General features: G+C 52.8%; 1 protein-coding gene and 1 non-coding gene across 2 annotated transcripts; both read left to right on the top strand.

Annotated features, from left to right (window-relative positions):
• The first annotated feature begins 1,906 nt into the window (after positions 1-1,906).
• LOC125117885 (melanoma-associated antigen D4) lies at positions 1,907-9,469 on the top strand. The gene is made up of 13 exons (XM_047763986.1): positions 1,907-2,026; positions 2,991-3,201; positions 3,514-4,353; positions 4,708-4,914; positions 5,019-5,082; positions 5,322-5,401; positions 5,824-5,915; positions 6,558-6,637; positions 6,721-6,763; positions 7,175-7,237; positions 8,193-8,307; positions 8,628-9,063; positions 9,265-9,469. The coding sequence occupies exons 2-12, from the start codon at positions 2,992-2,994 to the stop codon at positions 9,060-9,062; spliced, it is 2,229 nt and encodes a 742-aa protein (XP_047619942.1). The 5' UTR covers positions 1,907-2,026; position 2,991; the 3' UTR covers position 9,063; positions 9,265-9,469.
• Positions 7,823-7,951, top strand: LOC125119018 (small nucleolar RNA SNORA11). The gene has a single exon (XR_007132981.1). It is a non-coding gene; the product is annotated as a small nucleolar RNA SNORA11 (small nucleolar RNA).
• Positions 9,470-22,270: the final 12,801 nt, after the last annotated feature.

Here is a 22,270-nt window from a genome sequence, read left to right as displayed (position 1 = left end):
CTACACATGATGACGAAGGTTAACTGGACACATGGTGGTGATCATTTCACAATATATACAAACACTGAATCAGATGTTGTACAACAGAATCTAATACAATGTCTTATGTCAACTATATGTTCGTTAAAAAAGAAAGAGAAAAATATAGGGATAAAAACTAAAATACAGCAAATAGAAGAGTCCACTGTGGATTTTGTAAAAAGCAGAGTCTCAGTCTGAGAGGGGAACATAGCGCTTTCTATTAGCATATAGCGGTTTCCACCAAGCTTTCCTTTCTAAGGTCTGGTCACGTCCCACAGAAACGTGTTACACAGGAAGGGCTGAAGAGACACAGGCAGCTGACAGGGGAGGTTGCTATGCAACAGCTGAGGAAAGCCATGCAGCCAGGCAGGATTGATGTTGGTCACTGGAGAGTAAAACTCTGGTCCTAGCAATAGCTTCCATTCAGACGCAGGGGTCCTGGAGAGGCTGGTATAAACACGAACCCGAAAGGGCGCTATGGGTTTTGCTAAGAAACGCGGGTGCAGTTTGAGATGGGAAGACAGCATTTTCTGCCCTCCTTCCGGAAGCGCAGCAGCATGTGCGCCCTCGGGTCGGACCCCAGTTAAGTGCTCCTTGTGCTTCCCACTTTCCATATTGAGAAACCAGGCTCAGAGAGGCCCAGCGACCCAAGTGGCCTCACCCAGCTAGCGACAGGCTGACCTGGCACTCCGTGCCTGGAATTCGGAAGTCTAGCCCAGCTTCTATCCACAAGACCACAGCTGCCCCGGGCCCCGGCCCTGGAAGGAACCAGGCCAAACACTGAGCCCGCATCCAGGCTTGCCATGGCTCAGACACACAAGTGCCTGATTGTCCTGGCCTCTCCAGCGGGCACCTGGAAGGCCTCAGGGGCAGCGTGTTTGCGCCACACACAGCGAAGGGGCCTGACAGGGGGAGCAGAGAGCGGACCCCGTGGAGCAATTCCCACACCTGGAAGGACCCACCTAGAGCAGGCAGGGCGGAGGGAGAGCTGGGGTCTCTGTCTGTGTCCTCCCAGATGCAGAGCGCAAGCTTCGGTCTCAGGGAACAGAAAAACCTTGCTTGTTTGGCACAGATGCTGACAGGGCAGGGGAGCTGGGGTGGATCTGTTGCTCAACCCGAAGAGGGGAGGGTGCCTCAGTCTTGGGGCCTGCTCATGGGTTGCTGGCGTCAGGAAGACCTGGGCCCAAATCCCGCTCGTTCGATCCACTGGCTCTGTGGCCTTGGGTAGTCCATGCAGCGTGCCCGTCTGCGCCTCAGCGTCCTGATCTGTAAAGCGGGGATGCTGACATCAACCTCCCAGGACTGCTGTGAGAGGAAGGTAATGCCCAGTACAGATCCTGCTGCGCCACACAAGCTGCAGGAAGAGTGGCTGGGGAAGCAGATGTTCCCAGTGTGTCCGGGGGGCCCTAGAGATGGATGATGGAGGGGAACACAAAGGGAACCAGTGTCTTCTGGCCACTTCCATTGCGCTCCTGGCAGACAGAGACTGTGGGCTAGAGAGCTCTGTTATCACTGACCTAGGGGTCACGCTGGGGAAGAGGGGCTTAGTGTACCCCAGACCACACTGGCAGAGCTTAGGGGAGAGGCACGGGGAGGGCAGGGCTGAGAAGCACTGTGCAAAAGTCGGGGGGGGATGGAGGGTAGATGATGGATGAGTGGAACCGCACTACAGGGTGTGAATGCGGGCGCCTGTGGTGGGGGGCGCGGTGGCGGGGGGCGCGCGCGCGGAGGGGGGGGGGGTGGATCAGACCAGCAGGAGAAAACGCCCCCCACCCTGCCCACCCCCTCGCGGAGTCGCATGCGCACTGGGGACCTGGTGGAAAGGGCTTTTGTTGGGAGAGCTGGCGGGCTGGAGGGGTCTGCGCATGCGCAGGCTGCCCGGCCGCGGGGGTGCGCGGAGAAAAGGGGCGGGGTGGTCGGAGCTGCTGTGCTGGCAGCAGGAGGCGAGGGCGCGGCTGCGGGGTTCCTGGTGCTGAGGACGGACGCCATTGGAGCCCCAGGGAAGGTAAGGATCCAGCCCCAGACAGGACCGCGGGAGGGCCAGCGGGGCGCGGTACCCTGCGCCCTTTCCACCCTCCACCCCCGCCCCCGGATCTGAACAAAGCCCAAGCCCGCAGAAGCCGAGCCCCCTTAGACCCGCGCTCTAGATGGGAGCCGCCAGCAGCCCGGACACCCCACGCAGGCTCCTCGATCCTAGCCCCGCTTAGACCGGAGCTCCCCATCGGAACCCCCTTAGCACACCCGGTGCTCCGTGCTGAGCTTCCTTAGAGCAGAGGCCCCACCTCCAGCCCCAAGCACTCTGAGATCCCTCCAGCAGAGCTGACCTCTCTGCCCCCTTCCTGGGGTTGCGGTCCTGGCATTTGCGCTCTCCAGCACTCCTCACCTAGTCCGAGGACCCCACCCCGTCCACGCGAGCGCTCGCTCCTCTATGAGCCCAACCTAGACCGCAGTCAGCTGAAGCCTTCCACCCAGACCTAGTCAGAGGGTCCTTGGGATTCATTTTCCCAGAGCTTCCTGGGGTCCCTGTTGTCTGAGCCCTCTCATGGCATTTGCTCCCCACCCTCCTGGCCCCCTGCTCCAGCCCTGAAATCCGGGCGCGTTATTTTTCCCCCTCTCAACACATGTCCTCCGGGACGCTTTAGACCCAAGCCCGCCAGTCCACCCCCTGCTCACATGTAGCCAGTGGGATGGGGAGCCTGCCTGTCCCAAACTCCCTTTTGAGTGCAGAGTCTCCTCCGACCTCCCCTATCCTTCGAGGAGCCTGTCTCCGAAGGCATCTACCCCAGCAGCCCTCAACACCCCCACCCCGCCCCGCCCCATTCCCCTCCTGCTGCCTGGTAACCTGATGATTGCAGCCCCCCACCTCCTGAGAGGTCCCGCCTCCCGCTGGCTGGACCCCTCCCCCTCCGCCTGAGGAGGGCCCCCCCTCCCTCTCAGGCTGAGGTCTCTTCTCCTTGGGCCCCCCCCAGCATGGCTGAGGGAAGCTACCGCATGGAACCAGAAGGCTACAGTGTTGAAGACATGGACGAGGGGAGCGATGAAGTCGAGGAGGAAGAGATGGTGGAAGGAAACGACTATGAAGAATTTGGTGCTTTTGGAGGCTACGGAGCCCTCACCAGCTTTGACATCCGTATCCTCAGAGCCTTTGGGAGCTTGGGTCCAGGCTTTCGCATCCTAGCGGTGAGGCCCCTCGTTGGCCCCCTGCTAGCCCTGGGCCTTCTCTCCTGTGACTTCAGGGAGGATGGGAGGAGGGGGGTGGCTGAAGGCTGGGGGTGGGGCGGGGTGGGAGAGGGGCGTGGGGGTGGGGGTGGGGGCGGAGGTGGAATGGGCAAGAACAGCCCAGCTTCTCCAAACCTTCCCTCTAGTCTGGGGGAAAGGGGCTTTGGAGGGTCTGGGGGCTGGTCGGGGGCTGGCCGCTGGGAGGAGCTGGGGCAGCCCAGAGTGAGTGTGCCTAGAGCTGTGTGCCTTCCCCTGCCTTCCCCGGTCTTGCAGAATGAGCCCTGGGAACTGGAAAACCCTATGCTGGCCAGGACTCTGATGGAGGCATTTCAGCTGGATTCAGAAACACTTGCCAGTGAGGCGGCGGCCCGTGCTGCCAACGTAGCCCGCGCCGCCTCCTCCAACCGTGCCGCTCGGGCCGCTGCCGCCGCTGCCCGTGCCACCTACAGTCAGGTGGTCCCTAACCACTCAGGGGCCACAGACCAGGCCTCAGCGGGCGATCCCCAGCCCATGACCTACGCTGCCGCCGCCGAGGCTCGGGCAGCCACCCCTGAGAGGGGCCTCGCCTCTCCGCACAGCTCCCAGATGCTAGCCAACAGCGAGAGGGCCGCCCCGGGGGCTCCAGCGGCCTCGTCCCCACAGCCCCAGACATCCTCCCAGGCCCAGGGGGCTGCGACCGAGGGCCCAAGTACGGCCTGTGCTTTCCCCCAGGCCCCGGCTGCCAGAGACATGGATGCCACCCGTCCCAAGGCAGCTTTCCTGGGTCAGAACGACGTCTTTGATTTCACGCAGCCGGCAGGTGTCAGTGGCATGGCCTTCCCACGCCCTAAGAGACCCGCCCCTGCCCAAGAGGCTGCCCCAGAGGGCCCCAGTGGTGCCTCCGGGGGGGCCCAGGCAGCCTCTGCCGGGGAGGGGGCAGCCACCCGGCCCAAGACGACCAAGTCTGGGAAGGCTCTGGCCAAGACTCGGTGGGTGGAGCCTCAGAATGTGGCGGCAGCAGCTGCTGCCAAGGCCAAGATGGCCACGAGCATCCCTGAGCCTGAGGGTGCAGCTGCCACCTCTCAGCAGAGTGCGGAGCCCTGGGCCAGGATGGGAGGCAAGAGGACAAAGAAGGTGAGCCCTCCCTGCTGCTGTCTCCAGCCCCCTCTGCTCCCCTGCTTTCTCTGCCCTCTGCTCTCTCTGCCTCCTTGGCTGCCCTCCCCACCCCTCTTCTTCTCTCAGCTCGTGCATGTCCCTCCCAGGCTTGTTTCCTAGCATGGTTTTCCTCCACGTAGTGGCTGTCCTCGGGCCGGGAGGGACTAGCGGTTGGCTCCGTGCCTGGCCCTTAGGAAGCCCTGGGCACGTGTCATCCGCTGGTCCTACTACCCTTGTTTCCAAGCGCGTGCTCTGTCTGGGTAAGAGGTGTGCTGGGCGCCTTGGTGCGGGGAGCCTGGCAGCCCTGAGTCTCTCCTCCGTCTGATGCTACAGTCCAAGCACCTGGATGACGAATATGAGAGCAGCGAGGAGGAGAGAGAGCCTCCTGTGGTCCCGCCTACGTGGAGGGCATTGCAGCCCCCACCGACGATGGGCCGGGCGCAGATGGCTCCTCGGCCCCCCACGGCCGTGAGGTCCCAGGTACCCTCAAGGCACGTACTGTGTTTGCCACCCCGCAACGTGACCCTTCTGCAAGAGAGGGTAAGAAGCCTGCCCTTCCCCCATCTCCCTCCTCTCCCGCCTTGCTGGTCCGTTCTTCGAGGTCACCCACGCCTGGGTCTCCCCGTGTGCGCCTCCTTCTCCAGGCAAATAAGTTGGTGAAATATCTGATGATTAAAGACTACAAGAAGATCCCCATCAAGCGTTCAGGTGGGCAACCCTCAGGGCCGGGAGCTCTGCCCTTCCGTCCTGCCCCAGCTCTGCCCTGTGGGCCTCCCATCAGATGCCCTCGCCCGTCGGGCCCTGGCTGATGGCTCCGTGTGCAGGGTGTGGGGGCCCCGCCTGTGCTCTGCTCGCTGGGCGGCCGGCGGGGCTGAGCGAGGGGCGGAAGCTCTGAGGCCCCAGCTCAGCCCCGGTGCTTTGCCCACCCCTCCCCTCCTCTCCCGCAGACATGCTGAAGGACGTCATCCGAGAGTACGACGAACATTTCCCCGAGATCATTGAACGGGCAACATACACTCTGGAAAAGGTGGGCGTGGGGGCGGGAGCTGGGGGCAGGCAGCTCTGTGGAGCAGGAGCAGCAGGGAAGCCCTGCACCCTCAGTCCCTGGAAGCCCAAAGGCAGTACCTCCCGCTCTGGACAGAGGGAAGCCCTCCCTGGCCTCTCCGCCTGGGAGCTTCCTCTGCCTGCCCTCTGCCCTCCTTCCTCCCTCTAGTGCTCTCTGCGGGTCTGTCCTCTCCTGAGGTGGGTGCCAAAGCCCCAGCGGGCGTCAGCACTCCCAAGGGCGCCTCCCCCTCGGCCCCGCCCCTTCCACGCCCCCACCCCCCCACCCCGGGCCCCAGGGTGTGGGCTTTCCCACGGAGGAAACCTTCTACCAGGGAATTGAGTGACTGCCTACGGGACACCCAGCATGGACGTCTGATGTCACATTCTGCTTTCTCCCCCACGTAGAAGTTCGGGATCCACCTGAAGGAGATCGACAAGGAAGAACACCTCTACATTCTCGTCTGCACACGGGATTCATCAGCCCGCCTCCTGGGAAAGTGAGTGGGGGCAGGAGCAGGAGAGTGGTGGCTTTGCTTGGTGGTGCCTCCCCACTCCCCTGGCAGAGAAAGCAGAGAAAGGGGAAAGGGGGCTTGGGGGGCCCTGCACGCTCCCACCCCCAGTCAGCAGTGCTGAGCAGTTAAGGGCTGCAAGGGGCAGCAGCCTGGGCAGCTTTGCTTCCTGGGTTTCGGGCCTGCCCACCCTCCCCCACCCCCATCTTCTCAGGAAAGCAAGCTGCTTGTCTGCCTCTCCCTGCTCAGATCCTGGCCAGGGCTTGGCAGAGTGGTCCTCGGGGGCGGGAGCAGGGGGCCCCCAGTCCAGTTGCGTTCCGGACGCCATACGCGAAGGGCAGGGAAGGTGTGGACCCGCCTCTTGACACAGCCAGCTGCCAAGCCTTGGCTCCCTGCCTAACCCCATCCTCGGCGGAGCCTTGGGAGGAGGTTGTTGGCATCCCCAACTGATGGAGGAAGGGCCCTACTCTCAGGTGGGGGAATGAATGCCTGGACCAGGTAGCGAGCCATGCAGAGTAGGAGGAGCTGCCCCGTAGCCCAGCCGGCCGTCTGAGATAGGCTGGTAGGGAGAGCCGGCTGTAGCCGTCAGGCAAACGGCTGCTGGATGGGACCCCTCTTTCTACCCCTCAGGACCAAAGACACTCCCAGGCTGAGTCTCCTCTTGGTGATTCTGGGCGTCATCTTCATGAACGGCAACCGTGCCAGCGAGGGTGAGTGGCTGGCCCTGCAGCTGGGGGCTGCCCGGCGTCTCCCCTCCCTGTGCTAAACTCTTGTACCTCATCTCCCCTCGCAGCTGTCCTCTGGGAGGCACTCCGCAAGATGGGACTGCGCCCCGGGTATGATTGGGGTCTCTCGGCTCCCACTCCTCAGTGTGTCCTTGGGCACAGGAGGCCCCAGGATGGCAACGGCCTGGTGGTCTGTGCGGGGAATGGCGTCCCCGACTAGGTAGAGAGCAAAGGGAGGGTCCTCCCGAGGTCCCTGGGGAAACAGCCCTGAGCTCCGAGCCTCTGCTCCACGTGCCCTCTCTGTTGCCAGATGAGAGCTAAGAGAAACCGTTGGAACCGGGGGCTCCGTCAGACCCTGCCTGGGGCATCACTGACAAGCGGCCGTCTGGCCTCTGCCACCTGCCCAGGGGTCCGTGGGGCCGCCACGCAGGCTGGGAAGCTCTCGGTCCTGCCAGGGGGTGCTCCTGCCCACCCCGGGCACCGCCACCATCTCTAGTCATGGGTTCCTTTCCTTGCCCTCAGGGTGAAGCACCCATTCCTTGGCGATCTGAGGAAACTCATTACAGAGGACTTTGTAAAGCAGAAGTGAGTATTGACTGAGGTCACTTGGCCTCCCACTCAGGCCTTCCTCGTGTGCTGGTCTGGCCGAGGAAGCCATTCCCCCCCTCCTAACGCCAGAGGGATGTATGAGTGTCTGGTGTGAGTGTGGCCAGGTGGGAAGGGGGCCTGAGTGTTGGTGGAGGAGCAGTTCTAGGGAGGCTTGGGGAAAGGGAGCCCACACGGACTGGAAACACAGGACAGGGGTGGTACAGCCACCATCTGGTCTGGTACTAGCCCTGCAGTCACCTGCCCTCTAGGCTGTAGGCGCACATCCCTGGCTTTACCTCTCAGGAGCCTGGGCCTCAGTGAAAGTCTGAGCACGGCCCCGGCTCATACAGACCCATCTGGGCTCTTTCCAGCTCAGGCCCACACCAGCCTTGGTGTTTGGAGATCTCACGCGCCCTCATGCCCACATGCCCACGCACCGCCCTCCCCTGTCACACACACAATAAATGGTCTGGAGGGCGTGCCTGGAGTGCACTGCCCTTGGTTGACTCTTTCTTCCCTGACAGTCATTCTCTGGGGAGGACTGTCCCAGGGCCCAGCCAGGCCACAGACGAGCCCCTTGGTGGAGTGTGCTCAGAGCAGGGGGCCTGAAGAAGTGGCTCCTCTGTTTCTAAGACACCCAACAAGGATCTGGGTTATTGTGACAAGGGGCAGTAATCACGTGGCCTGGCTGTACATCAAGACCCTACTCGTGTGCCCCTGTCCCTCCACAGGGCTGCAGGGTAGGACTGGCGGGCTAAGCCTTTGAGGGCATCAGTATCAGGGCCAGCAACCCCACCCCGACCCCCCAGCAAGGCGAAGGCTGGAGGCCAGGGCAGCCCCCTTTCAGGAGCCGAGCTCTAGCCTCCAGGCAGGAAGGCTCCACCTGGGAGCCACTGGGGCAGCAACTGGCCTCCCTGGCTGCAAGCAGAGGTTGATTTCCTCTCTCGCTCAGGTACCTGGAATACAAGAAGATCCCCAATAGCAGCCCACCCGAGTACGAGTTCCTCTGGGGCCTGCGAGCCCGCCATGAGACCAGCAAGATGCGCGTGCTGAGATTCATCGCCCAGGTGAGGCAGAGCCGCTCTTCTGGCTGGCGCTCCCCCCACCCCCCCCCACCCAGCGTGTGGGTTCCTCGATGCCAGCCTTCTGCTGCTCTTTGTCCAGTGAGGATGCTGAGGCTCAGACAGGTTCCTAAGACACTTACGCAGGTTCACGGGCATAGTGAGTAGCGAGGGGCTGGGGGCCACTCCCGGATCTGGCCCAGACGAGTAAGAGCCCGATTCCAGGCGTGCTGCTCCTTATAGCGCTCAGGAGGGTGTGTGGCGGGGAGCAGGGGCTCAGCGAGGGTCGGGTAGCTGTTCCTATGGCTGCACTTCTTCCATCACAGTATCAGAACCGAGACCCCCGGGAATGGAAGGCTCATTTCTTGGAGGCTGTGGATGATGCTTTCAAGACGATGGATGTGGATATGGCCGAGGAACATGCCAGGGCCCAGATGAGGGCCCAGATGAACATCGGGGATGAAGCTCTGATTGGACGGTGGAGCTGGGACGACATACAGGTGGAGCTCCTGACCTGGGATGAGGACGGAGATTTTGGCGACGCCTGGTCGAGGATCCCCTTCGCTTTCTGGGCCAGATACCATCAGTACATTCTGAACAGCAACCGTGCCAACAGGAGAGCCACTTGGCGGGCTGGCGTCAGCAGTGGCACCAATGGTCCGGCCAGCACCAGCATGCTCGATGGCCCTAGCACCAGCTCCACCATCCGGACCAGAAACGCCGCCAGAACCAGTGCCAGCTTCTTTTCCTGGATCCAGTAAGGTGGGGATCCATACAAGAGACTCTGAAATTGAGGCGGGGGGTGTGCCGAGGGTCGGTGATGCGTCAGGGGAAGGCAGCCCCCGGGGTGGGTGGCGTGCGGGAACGAGGAACGCGTGACTGGACACTCCGTTTGCCCTTTCTGGCCCTCCCGTTTCACGCTTCGGATGCTTCTGTTTTGGCTCTTGTGTCTCACGTGCCCAGGCAGCGCTGACGAGCTGCAGCGGTCCCCCAGCCAGCCGGAGTGCCTCTTCAGCCCCCTCCCCGACAGCACTCTAGGCAGCTTCTCCCAGTCCATGGAAGATGGCATGCAAGATGAAGCTCTCTCTGCCCTTCCTGCTTTCGTGTGTGCTTTTGTCGTGCCGTCGTGTTTTTGGTATCAGTGTTACATTAAAGCTGCAAAATCAGAGGGGCGTTTCCTCCTTTTCCGGGGGGCAGGGGTGGTTCAGAGTGGCCCGTGGTCAGACCCTCTGGGACAGGCGGAGGCCACTGCTGCCTAAAAGGTTGGGTGGGTGTGGGTTGGGCACTGGGAGGCTTGGAGCTGAACATGGAGACCACGAGTTTCCAGACGCTCCAGTCCACGCAGTTTCATGATTCCCTGCATGGTGTGGCCCCAGTTTGATACCAGCAGGGGTTCCCAGGAGAAGGGATGGGGTGGAGGGCTAGGAGCTGGGGCCCCTGGCCCATCTTCCCTACCCCGCCAAGGGACAGCATGCACAGACACCCACCACCACCTTCCTCCTCCTCCATCCCATCTTTGGGGTCACTGTCCATTCCCCCCCTCATCCACACAATTTTAGGTCCTCGTTGGGTCTTAAGGACGATGATTAGGTGGGCCTTCCAGTGACATCCTCACCTCTACTGACTGCAAGCAGAGGAAGAAGCCGTTATTGCCCAGAGAGCCGATTTAATTGAAAACAAAGCTACATACTCACCTGGAGAGCCCATGGCCCGGGACCGCGGCCAGAAGCCTTTTGCGATGCTCCAGGGCTCTTCACTGGAAGCAGGGCTCTCCCGGTGAGGCCAAGGCCAGCCTAGATGCAGGTGTCTCCACGGGCTGGGTGATCCCCACGGGGGTTGGCACTAGAGCTTCCGCTCCCCAGCTGGACAACAGGGCAGAGACGCTGTGAAGGAAGGGCTCGGTAGCAGGAAAAGGCTTGTATGAGGCTTTTTCCAGGCTCCTTCATGTCCCCAGCTCGGAGGATAAGGCCCAGGTTAAGAGGAGGGAGAGTCGTGTAAGGAACCGTTTCCGCCCGTGGCTTGCCCCTTTGCCCCCAGAAGAGGTGATCCCCTCTCGGCCAGACCTGAATCCTGGCCCAGACCAAGGCACACCATTCGCCAGGCCCAGTGGAAAACAAAGATCCCAGTCACCTTGCTCAAAAGTTACTAAGAATTCCAAGGGAGCAAGAGCAGAGCCTGAACCACAGGTGCAATCCTTCTGAGGGTCGGCCTGGGGCGCCCCCCCCCCCAAGAAGCTGGCTCTGTATGGACCCCTCCCTTAAGATGGGCTTCAGGTGGGTTTCTGCCTTATTGGCCGGTGCCTTGATTTCTGCCTCCCTGACTGCTGGTCCACCCTGGGTCCCATGGACCATGTGTGATTTGGGCAGAAATTCAGTTCCCTTTCAGGTGCGGGCTTCCAGATTTCCGGTCTGGGATTTGGGCGCCCGGCCTTGGCACGATGAATGACACATGTATGTTTCTGGCACCGTCGCCCTGGGGCCTCCCGGCACCTGCTTGTGCACTTGCCTTCTCATGGATGAGGGTGGGCGCTCACCACAAGCCACAGGCGTAAGCTTGAGCACTGTGTGCACAGGGCACTTGACACATGGCGGCTCCTCTGGAGAGGAGGAGAGAACAGCCCCCAGAGACAGGGCGCTGGGGATGACGCCACTTCCCAGGGCCTCCAGGCTTGCAGCCCCCTCTCCTTGCAGCCCCTTCCCCACCTGGGCCTTCTTCCCCCCACACACTGCAGGGCGCAGTGCTGAGAGCAGGGTGGGCAGGGAGGAAGAGAGCTGAGAGAAGCCTGGGGAGCAGGGAGGAAGGAGGGCCCTGGGGAACCCAGACAGACAGTGGGTCCCCCAGAAGGTGAGGATGGTCACCTTGGGGGCGGCTGGACTCACTCACAGAACAAACCTGAGTCCAAGACAGGTTTCCCTCCCAGCCGCAGTCTCGGCCCTTCCACCACAAAGGCCCACAATGGGTCTCAGCCAGTGTTTCCCAAGGCCCTACTATGCACCAAGGCCTTGGCTGGGGTGTGCATGCACCTTGGCAGCTCCCACACAGCCTTCTCCCCAGCCTAGGCCTGTGCCCTCCGACCCCTCCCCTCCAACACTTGTCGATGAGCAAGCATTTTCCGATTCACTTGCTCTGCTTACTCGCCATGATGCATGAAGCTGTGGTGAATATTCACACACGCGGACACTCGTGGGGCCTTGATTGCACTCTCCAGACAGCCCTGACAGGAGGGGGTGATCAGGCCCGCCCCACGGAGGAGGACACTCGGGCTCTGAGAGGGAAGACACTTGCCCTAAGGGCCACAGCCAGGAAGCGGCAGTGCTGGGCCTCGGAATCCAGGGTTCTTTGAGGCCAAATCTGGCCTCTGCCCACTGTCATCCGCTACTGCTGCCTTCAGGGGGCTTGCAGGGTCAGGGGGCCCTACCCCTCACCACTCTCTGAAGACACCTACCCTCCAGCTCACCCGGGCAGTCCATATAGCTCCCCATCTCCCTTCACTGAGCCACAACCCCAACTCTCACGGCGTCCCTGACCCCGAGATCCATCCGAGGCTTTGAAGGCCTGCCACTGCCCACCCAGCCTCCTGACAGCCTCACTCCAGTGTCCTGGAGGGGCCAGCACTTCAGCATCCACATCAGAGATGGACTCTCACACCTGAGGGGGGACACACCAGTCCCTTTTTGAGCCAGTTGCCCTAGTCTGAAGGTCAACACACACAGGTAATTTACTGTGAAACACTTGACCCACCCACGAGTCACCAGGTTCAAAACCGAAATGGGGGGTCCACACCCAAGGACCGCATGAAGGAAGGAAAGTGAAAGATCAAGGATGCTGAGAATCGATGTGGACAGGGAGCAAAGGAACTCCCCTCGCTGTCCATGGAAGCCTCCCTTTGTAGCAGGCCTCTGGACGAGGGGAGGGAGCAGAGCTTGTGCATGCTTCAGGCAGCCTGGGGGGAAGAGGTATCAGCGAGCAGGTCTAACCAGGGGAAAGGAAGCCTTCTGCAGGCAGAGAGGGAAGACGTGGGAAGATGTGGTGTCACTATGAGCAGCCCGCTGCTTTTAGCCAGCCTTCTGAGAGAGCTGAGAACCAGATATCCTGTGCCTTTGGGCAAGGCAGCAGCTACAAATTTTCTTTAGCTTGTCTCTGAAGCTCTCTAGGTCCCTGTGGGTCCCGACCCCTGGAATGAGGACCCAGAGGGGGAGCCCTGGCATCAGGCCACCCGCAAAACTCTCCTCCTCTTGACTCCTTCCTGAACACGGGAGAAAATCAGCCCCCGGGCACAAGGTGGGGATGCAGGAGGGACAAGGGCAAGGACAAAACTCCACCCAGAAGAGTGTTCCCAGGAAATGGTGTCCAACCTCAGCTGGAGTTTCCCATGCTGGTCTGAAGCACACTTTGCTCTTCTGTGTGTGGGTGGGTTGTGGAGGACGGCTGAGGCTGGCCAGAGTCCCCTGCTTGCTGCCCAGAAGGAGAACACTGCATGACTGATAAGGCCCTGGAAAATGGTCATTATCACAGGTCCACGTTTTGGGGGTTGCTCATGTGCAAACTGAGTTCCAGCAAATTTGACTGCTAGTCAAGGTTTCTCTTTATCACTTGTGCTGAGGTTTCATTTGCAAACAAAAATGTGTCCATTTAAGGGGACAGCTCCTTAAGGAGTGGGCAAATGCTACCATCCAGGTAACCACCCCCTCAGTCAAGAAAGAGAGCCTAGCCATCACTTAATAAAGGTCCCTCATGCTGATACCAGTGACTCCTTACCATCCACATCCAGCCTTAGGCCACCACGGGTGTAACCTATATCACTTCTAGGTTAGAATTCTCTTTCCTAGAGCCCGTTATACACATCACTGTGCAACACGTAATCTTTTGCGTCTGCCCTCCCCACCACGCCGCTTCAGTGCTTTGGCAATTCATCCATGCTGTGGCACAAGTCAGGAGATTAAATCAAAACTTTCCCACCTCACAGAGGACCTGATCATCTCTGTGGAAATCCCGCAGACATACCAAAATCTCCTAGAGCTAATATGTGAATGTGTCTAGAGTGCAAGGTACCAGGTGAAAACACAAGCTCAATCATATTTGTAGAGACTATCAAAGAAGAGTTGGAAAAACCTGTACATGAATGTTTACAGCAGCTCTGTTCACAATCAACAAAAACATGAAATAACCCAAATGTCCTTCAGCCAAGTGCAATATTTCCATATAGCGGAATATTATGCAGTGGTAGAAAGGAGCGAACCACTGGTGGAGTCAACCCCTGGGATGAAACTCTATGGCACTGCGCTTAGTGACAGAGGCCAGTTTCCAGTGACACTTTAAATGGCTCCACTTGTAGGATGGTCTTGAGGAGAGACTTCTATCATGACTGAGAGCAGATTGCTGGTGGCCTGGCCAGGTGTGGAGGTAGAGCATGACGACAGAAGCATAGCCCTGCAAAGAAAGGACTTCCTGGGGGTTGTGGAAGTGTTCTGAATCCTGATTGTGATGCTAGTTACAAGAATCTAGACCTGCGATACAATTCCTACAACTGGATGTCCAGAAGGAGTCTAGGTCACTGAACATGAATTTAAAAATAAAATGAAAGAAATAGTGATGAAATAGTCTTTTTCAATCACACCAAAAAAGTATTGCAATTGTCCGCCAATGGCCTGCACCGTACAAAGTATCGTATGCATCTCTTTAGGGTGAAGGAAACAAGGACAAAGATAAGCTCAGGTCAACACAAATGGACGAAAGCCTATAGAAATGGTGACTATGTAGGGAGAAAAAGGGTTTCTAAGGAATCACTTTCTTTAAACTTTGACGGAATGTTTTAAAGACTAATAACAATGCCTTATCTGGGATGTAATATATGTGTCAACGAAATGTGTGGAAATGAAAGCAAATGGATGTGATTATAAAAATAAAGGCATACTGGGTAAGGAATCTTATTATTTGAAGATGAAATGCCTAACTGTAAACCTGGAGAGTATAATCTCTACAAGAACCACTTAAATATAAAAAGGAATTAGTAATTAACAAGTACGTAGGGTAAAATGGAATCCCGAAAACTGCATCAGGAATGCAGAAGATGGCAAGGGAATTGGGTGAAAGAAACAAAATGACACAACAAATAAAACAAATATGCAAGAAGGAAGGAAGCAGGAAAGAAAGAATGAAAGGAAGGAAGAAGGAAGGAAGGAAGGAAGGAAGAAACGGAAGAAAGGAAGCAGGCAACAGGCAAAGAAAGGAATCTACTTGAAAGGAGATGATGGATTTCAAGGCAATACTCTTTCTACTTACACCAAAAATAAATACTCTAAACTCCCAATACCATGCTGCAATTTCTAGGCAGGATGGGTGCACAGTGTCCTGTTAAATAGAAACTCACTTTAATATAAGGACAGAGTATACGTTGAATGTGAAAGGATTGAAAAAGATGCAGTGTATGAAGATGAATTGTAAGGAAAAAAAAGAGCAGGGATAGTAACGGATAAGGTAGATTTTAAGGTCAGGAGTGTTAACTAGTGATAAACAAGCATATTTAATAATGAACACAAGGGCTTATGACTCAGGAAAGCACAACGGATCTTAATGCCCTGGATAATGGGACTTTACATAAAAGGAAAACTGACTCACCTTAAAAGAGGTAGAGCAGGCTAATGTATTTAAGAGTTGGAAATTTCAAACATTTTTTCCTGAGATTTTGATATAGTGAATAGATAGAAGGTCAATAATATCAAAGAGAACTTTCACAACCCTATCAGCTACTTAGAACTAATTATAATACATTCCACACCATAGCAGGAGAATACACACCCTCTTCAAAGGCACATGGGACTTGAACCAAGAATGAGCATATGGAGTTTCCCAGGCTAGGGTCAAATCGGTGCTACGGCTGCTGGCCCATGACACAGCCACAGTAACGCAGGATCCAAGCCATGTCTGTGACCTACACCACAGCTCCCGGCAACACCCGATCCTTAACCCACTGAGTGAGGCCGGGGATCAAACGCACAACCTCATGGTTACTAGTCCGACACCTTTCCGCTGCGCCACAATGGGAACTCCACAGTGGGAGATTTTTAAAAGACTTCTCTCCGTAAATAATACAATGCACAAGTAAAAATTTGAAGAGACATGAGAGATTTGAAAGATACAGCGAACAAACTTGGAAATAGGTATTTATACCTTCCTATCAACAACTGCAGGATACACAGTCTTTTCAAAAGCTAATGATCTTTACAAAAAAAAAAAAAAAAAAAGACCCCATGTTGACCATAAAGCAATTCTCAGCACATTAAAAGACAATGAAATAATAAAGAGGAGTTAAGCATCCGGTGTTGCCTCAGCTGTGGCAAATGTAGTCGCTGCAGCTCTGGACTGGCCACAAGTGTGGCCAAAAATTTGAAGGAAAGAAAGAAAAAAGAAATAATAAATTGTGTTATTATTCCCTGACCACAAGGTCCTTAAGCTATAAGCTAATAAACAGTGATAACTAGAAAATCCTCCATATATTTTTAAATTAGGAAATATCTTCCTAAATTATCCAGAGCTCAAAGAAGAAATCATCAATGACATTACAATATATTTTGAACGACTTATAATGAAGAGTTGTGGGATCCAGCTTAAGTACATACTACAAAAAGCAAAAGGAAAAATAGTCAATGACACTATTTCACGCAAACATAGACAGGCATCTATCGCAACGATGTAACGGGACAGCAGATTCCACTCAAAGAATGCAGAAGAAATGAAAAAGGAAAAAGGGCATTAATTCAAGATAAAATAGCCTAGGTAGGTTCTTGGTAAAGACACATCAATCGCCATCACCTTGGGTAGGCTCCAACAACAACAAAAACACAGCAAAGTCAATTTCCATATTTTCCATATTCTTTCTGATGACCTAACAATTAATTCCACAAAACTTTAAAGATGAAAGAATAGCAATCTTATATATTTACCTGGCAGAAGACATAAGAAACAGAGATCACTTCCCTTCTTCTTCTATGAGGCCTAAACAGTATAAGAAATAAAATGTACAGGGCAATATTTCACGCAAACATAGACGGAAAAATCGTGAAGAAAACACTGTCAAAACCAATTCAGTTACAGGTTTCAAAAGGATAATACATCACAAGCAAGACAAGTCTACTCTAGAATCGAAGGAGTTCTTTGGCCCTTGAAAAATGAGTGTATCAACATATTAAAGAAACGAAATAGCATACTCCCTGTAGATGCAGAAAAAGCACAGCGAGAATCTGATTTTTAAAAAATAATCACCCAAAGATATGGAGAAAAGGGAATCCTTGTGCCCTGTGTGTGGGAAGAAAATGGGTTCGGCCACTATGGAAAACCATATGGAGGGTCCTCAAAAATTTTAAAATAAAACTACCATTTGATCCAGCAATCCCACTTCTGGTATATATTCAAATGAAATGAAATCACTATCTCAAAGCGATATCTGCACCCACATGTTCATTTTAGCATTATGCACAATAGCCAAGACGTGGAAACAACCCAAGTGTCCATCAACAGATGAATGAATAAAGAAAATATGAGATAATACAGATAATGGAATATTGTTCACTCATGACAGGGATGAGATCCTGCCATTTGTGACAATATGGATGGACCTCAAGGGCCTGATGCTAAGCGATATAAGTCAGAAGTAGGAAGAAAAATACTGTATGTTCTCACTTACATGGGGCATCTGCAAAAACCAAACTTGTGGAAACAGAGAGAAGAATGGTGGTATCCAGGGGCTAGTGGATCATGTTTTTCAAAGACAACATCAGAGGCAATTCTTTTAACTAGAATTCTACTTAAAAGACAGATGGGTTCTGGGGATCTAATGTACAGCATTGTGATTATAGTAAACAATGCTCTATTGCCTACTTGAAAGTTGTGGGGTAAATCTCACTGTGTTCTCACACTCAGACACAGACACAGACACAGACACACACACACACACACACACACACACACTCTTTAATTATGTGATGAAACAAAGCTATTAACTAACTTCGTCATGGTAATCATTTCACAATATACTCCTGTATATCATCACAATTTTACCCCTGAAACCCACACAATATTTTATGCCGATTGTATATCAATAAATTTGGGAAATAACGGAAAGATGCAATGTAAAACTAAACATCCCTTTATGATACAACCTCATAGCAAACTAGGAATTAAAGTGAACTGCCTCAATCCAATTGGAGTATCTTTTAATTTTAGCAGATTAATTGAAATATAATTAACAGAATTCTAGAGATTTAAGGTGTACGTCTTGATTATTTTTAGGACCTTACTTAATCTGGCCACCACCCCCAGGGTATAATTGACAAAAAAAATTGTGTACATTTCAGGCATACAAAGTGAAAATCATTGGACCATGAGTTTATAGAATTCTATGTTCAAAGTACATAATGAATTGTATAGATATTGTTAAATTGTAGTTGAAGCATCTAACAAATTTCTCTGCAATGTGGCAGTCCAGTTTACCCAACAACATTTATTTCTCCATCCATTGCTTCTTCTTTGTGCCTTTTCCACAGATTAATTGACTCTATGCGAGTGGGTTCTTTCTGGGTTCTCAGTTCTGTTCCATTGGTCTATATGTTTTCCTGCCAATACCACACTGTTTTGAGTACTATAGCTTTATAATATAGGTTGAAGTCAAGGTGTTTGCAACTTCCAGCTTTGTTTTTTTTTTTTTTTTCTCCGATGATTTGCTTGGCCTATTTGTGGTCTTTTGTGTTTCCATAACAAACATACTTATCAAAGCCAAAACATGGTGGGGAGAGAAAATTTAGGAGTTTGGGATGAACACATGCACCCCTCCATATATTAAATAGATAGTCAACGAGGACCTACCATATAGCACAGGGAAATCTACTCAATATTCTGTAATAACCTATGTGGAAAAAGAATCTAAAAAAGAAGGGATATATGTATATGCATAATTAAGTCACTCTGCTGTTTACCTGAAACTAACACAACATTGTCAATAAAATATACTCCAATATACAATAAAAATTAAACTATAAAAAAGAAATTGAAACAGAACAGAGCAATGGAGGTATTCCGTGTTCATGCATGTCTGTATCACCTAAAAGAACCTACAAATTCAATGCAATTCCCATCAAAACCCCAAGGACATTTTCCACACAAGTAGAAAAAAACGAATTCTAAAACATGCATGGACTATCTTTTAAATGCCTACTCAAGAATTTGTAACAACCCATATGGGAGAAAAGAATGGCTATATTTGTATATATCTGACAGAGAGGGTTAGAGACCGCTGCTTTGGAGCTTTCCTCACTGCTGGCTCCTAAATCAGCTCAGTCAGATGGCACTCATCTGTCTGCATTCCACCCCCTAAGACTTTGTCTCCTCGTCCATCCTTTTTGTCCTTGTGGGGTTAGGCCCTGAAGTAAAAGTATCAAGCTGGTGATGGGGAGGAGAAAGAGATGGAGGAAAGAATGAGCAAGAGAATGGATGAGGGACATGAACGAAGGTGTCTCTGGGGAACATGGGAGCAGAAACAAGGATGCACTGACAAGGTGAAACAGAGTCCTACCTCGTTTGTTCTGTTCGTTAGTCAGATTCCAAGACGTGGAATCCTATCCCATTGGATTTCACGTATATGCCTTTGAGAGTGGGCAGGACACCTGAGGTGAGAGTCCCATCATGCTGCAAACGATGGAAGAGGGTAGTTACCCCCAATGTTAAAGGGAAGGCAGTTGCCTCAGGAGGCCATAGGAGGAGGCTGGGTGGCAAAATGCCAAATGCCAATGGCATTTTCTCCACTGAGCCCACCATGAAAATTAGTCCCCTATTGTTCACATTCATTGCGTCTCGTCGTTTAATTCCATAGCCCCTATCCTAATTTGCAGTGGAACAACGATGCCGGAGACTAATTCCTATGAGCCTGGAAGCTCCAAATACACAGCCTGTATTAGGCCAATAATAATTGAATATATGTATTCTTAGCCGCGTCATACCTAGCTGGGTAGGGGAAGGGGTGGGAGGAAGAACAAAATAAGCAGAGAAGAAGGAAGGACAAAGAGCACAGCACAATGGAAAGCCAGCGTGAAAACCTAAGGAAGGAGAGAAGAGGTGGGGGATGGGGGAAGACTGGTGTGTGTGGGGAGGGGGGGCAAGTCGAATGACAGTGCAGGTAGGAGAGAGTGAGGAGGGAGAGGAGAGATGAGAGGGAGATGATGTATGTTGCAGGGATCACAGCACAGCCTCCCCCACAAGAATCCAAAGGGGCAGACAGCAGGATGCAGAGAATGACGTCTGTTTTTAATGTGTGTGTGTGCACATGCATGCACCTTTGTGTTTTCCGTGTCATAATAGTTGCAGGGATCAATGTGCCTGTGGAAACAGTGAACTATGTCCATATAAGCACTTTGCTCAAATCTCTCTTCCCAAAGGCCTTTATGTCAGGACCACCTTTGCTTTCCTCCCACAGTCCAATGCATCACTCAGCGTCAGTTTCCATGGTAACCAAGGTATTGTTTCCTGTCACATCCAGGGAGGAAGGATGAGACAAAGAGAAAGGCACAGGAATGTGTGAGCTCTGTCTTCCTCTGAGGTACACAAGCTACTATTTAGGGATTTTTAAAGCACACTCTATTTAATTCTACCTTGCCCTGCGCCCACTGCCTGGTGGAGGAGGAGGATAGAAATGGTAGAGCAGCCCAGCATGAATCTAGAATTTCTACCCCTCACCATGCACCTACGTGGTTGGGAGACGTAGGCTTCCTTGTCCCTCAGCCACCTTCTTACCAGCAATTTGTTTGACCTCCAAACCATGCCCATGGAATCCAGGACTCCTGCTACCCACCCCACTTCCCCTGTCCTCACCTCGTGGCCTCTATCATGTTATATGGATTCCCAGGAACCCCGATTTCCTAGCGCAAACCTCAGTTCCAGACAGGTTGCACAAGTGCTGCTCCCAGAAAAGGTCCATGATCCCAAGTAGGGGAATCACTCAGGACAAATAACTCCCTCCTCTCCTCCTTGGACCTCTACCCAGACCATGAGACTGGTTGATAGGGCTCCCACTTCCCGCCCCACCCCTGTTCTACCAGGGCTTTGGGGAGACTCAGAGGACAGAGGTCTCTGCCAGCCTTCTGGTCTGGGGAAGCAGCAGAACTATGCAAACACCACTTCTCTCCACCCCCTTACCCTAAATACCCAATTACCTCCTTTTCATTTCAGAGACTGGACAAACACAGTCCCAGACAGGATGTGAGAAGTCCCAGGAAACCAGTTTGTGAGGAACGACACACAAATCCTGGGTGCATGTCCCCATCTACCTCTCCCTTCTCTCCCAGCATTTGACGATGTCTCAGCAAGTCCATTAGTCCAGCCCTACTGTCACTTCCTGGGTCCCATCCGCCTACCACCTCCTACGTACTGCAACCCCCCAGTCCACAAAATATCGACGGATTCTCATTTCCACTCCAATTGAATGACCCACACGAACAGAAGCCGAAGGCTAGCCCATTCTCCTGACCTCAGGATCTTTTGCAGATGTCCCTCTGTCTTTGGAAAGGGGGGGGGGTGCCTCATTTCCACTCCCTGTATCTATTTGCCAGATACTTCTCTGTGTCAAACTCCTCTCAGAGGATCCCAGATCTCTTGGATGCTGGCCTCTGCCTGGATGTCAGGGAGGAGAGCCCTTTGGAGTAGGACCAAAGAGGAACAGTAATGCAAGGAAGGCAATGTTTTGCTTGAATGTTCTGCCTCTTACCGACCCCCACCCCCGGCCCCCTGCAGTCACTGTACACTATGTGGGGGAAGCCTATTTTAACAACATGCGAAGGGTAGCTGAGGGAATGATAATATGGAACAAAACCACTGGGAAAAGATGGCTAAATATCAATGTTTCTAGAGTCCAGGGAAAACCACCCATCTCCTGCTTACCCCAAAAGTTAAGGCCTTCTGGGAAGAGTCCATTCTAGGTTGGTCTCTATTCCTAGCTTTCCTTGAGGAGTGCCTCTTTCTCCCCCTTGCAAAGAGAACGTCCCCTCCACTAATATCCTTCATTGTAGGGATTTCTTATTTCTTATTCTTCTTAATATATAATTCTTGTATAATTATTTTGTGTGTGTTGCTAGATTTAATATGTTGTAATTTGTGGAATTTTTTTCCTGTATTTATAAAGGATATTGGTCTTTATATTGTTTTTTATCTTATTGTTGCCTTGTCTGAGATTGGAATTAGGTTAAAGCTAGGTTCATAAAATTAGTTAGGAAGTGTCGTTTCCTTTTGTATTTGTTGGCTAATCTAGTGAAGCTTTAATGTTAAATTTTCCTTAAATGTATTTGGTATAATTCACCACATAAGCCGGCTGATCTGGGCTTTTCTTTGTGGAAACGTACTTGTTATTAATTTAATCCCCTTACTTGTTATGTCTATTCAGATTTCTTTTTCTTTTTCAGCTGCACTCAGGCATATAGAAGTTCCCATGCCAGGGATCAAATCTGAGCACAGTTGTGACCTACACTATAGCTGCAGCAATGCCAGATCCTTAACCCAATGTGCTGGGCCAGGGATTGAACCCGTGCCACCACTGAGACAATACCAGATCATTAACCCAATATGCCATAGCAATAACTCTGTTCTTATTTTAAAAATTGCTCCTTTAGTCAGTTTCAGTAGTTTATATTTTTGGGGGATTTGTCCATTTCATCTAGGTTATCTAATTTGTTGGCATACCATTGTTCACATTATTCTTCATAATCTTTTTATTTCTCTAAAGTTTGTGTTAATGTTTCATCTTTCATTTTTGATTGTTTGCAATTTGAGTATTTTCTATTTTATCTTATTCAGTCTATCTAAATTTTTTCAAATTTGTCCTTCTTTTAAAAAACTAACTTTGGTTTTATTGATTTCTCTATTATTTTCTGCTTTCTTTTCAATTGTATCCACTCTAATGTTCCCTATTTTCTTCCTTCCACTTGTTTCA

The sequence above is a fragment of the Phacochoerus africanus genome, chromosome X (genome assembly GCF_016906955.1).
Source record: "Phacochoerus africanus isolate WHEZ1 chromosome X, ROS_Pafr_v1, whole genome shotgun sequence".
Taxonomy (NCBI): Eukaryota; Metazoa; Chordata; class Mammalia; order Artiodactyla; family Suidae; genus Phacochoerus; species Phacochoerus africanus.
This window is presented reverse-complemented; position numbering and strand designations above follow the sequence as displayed.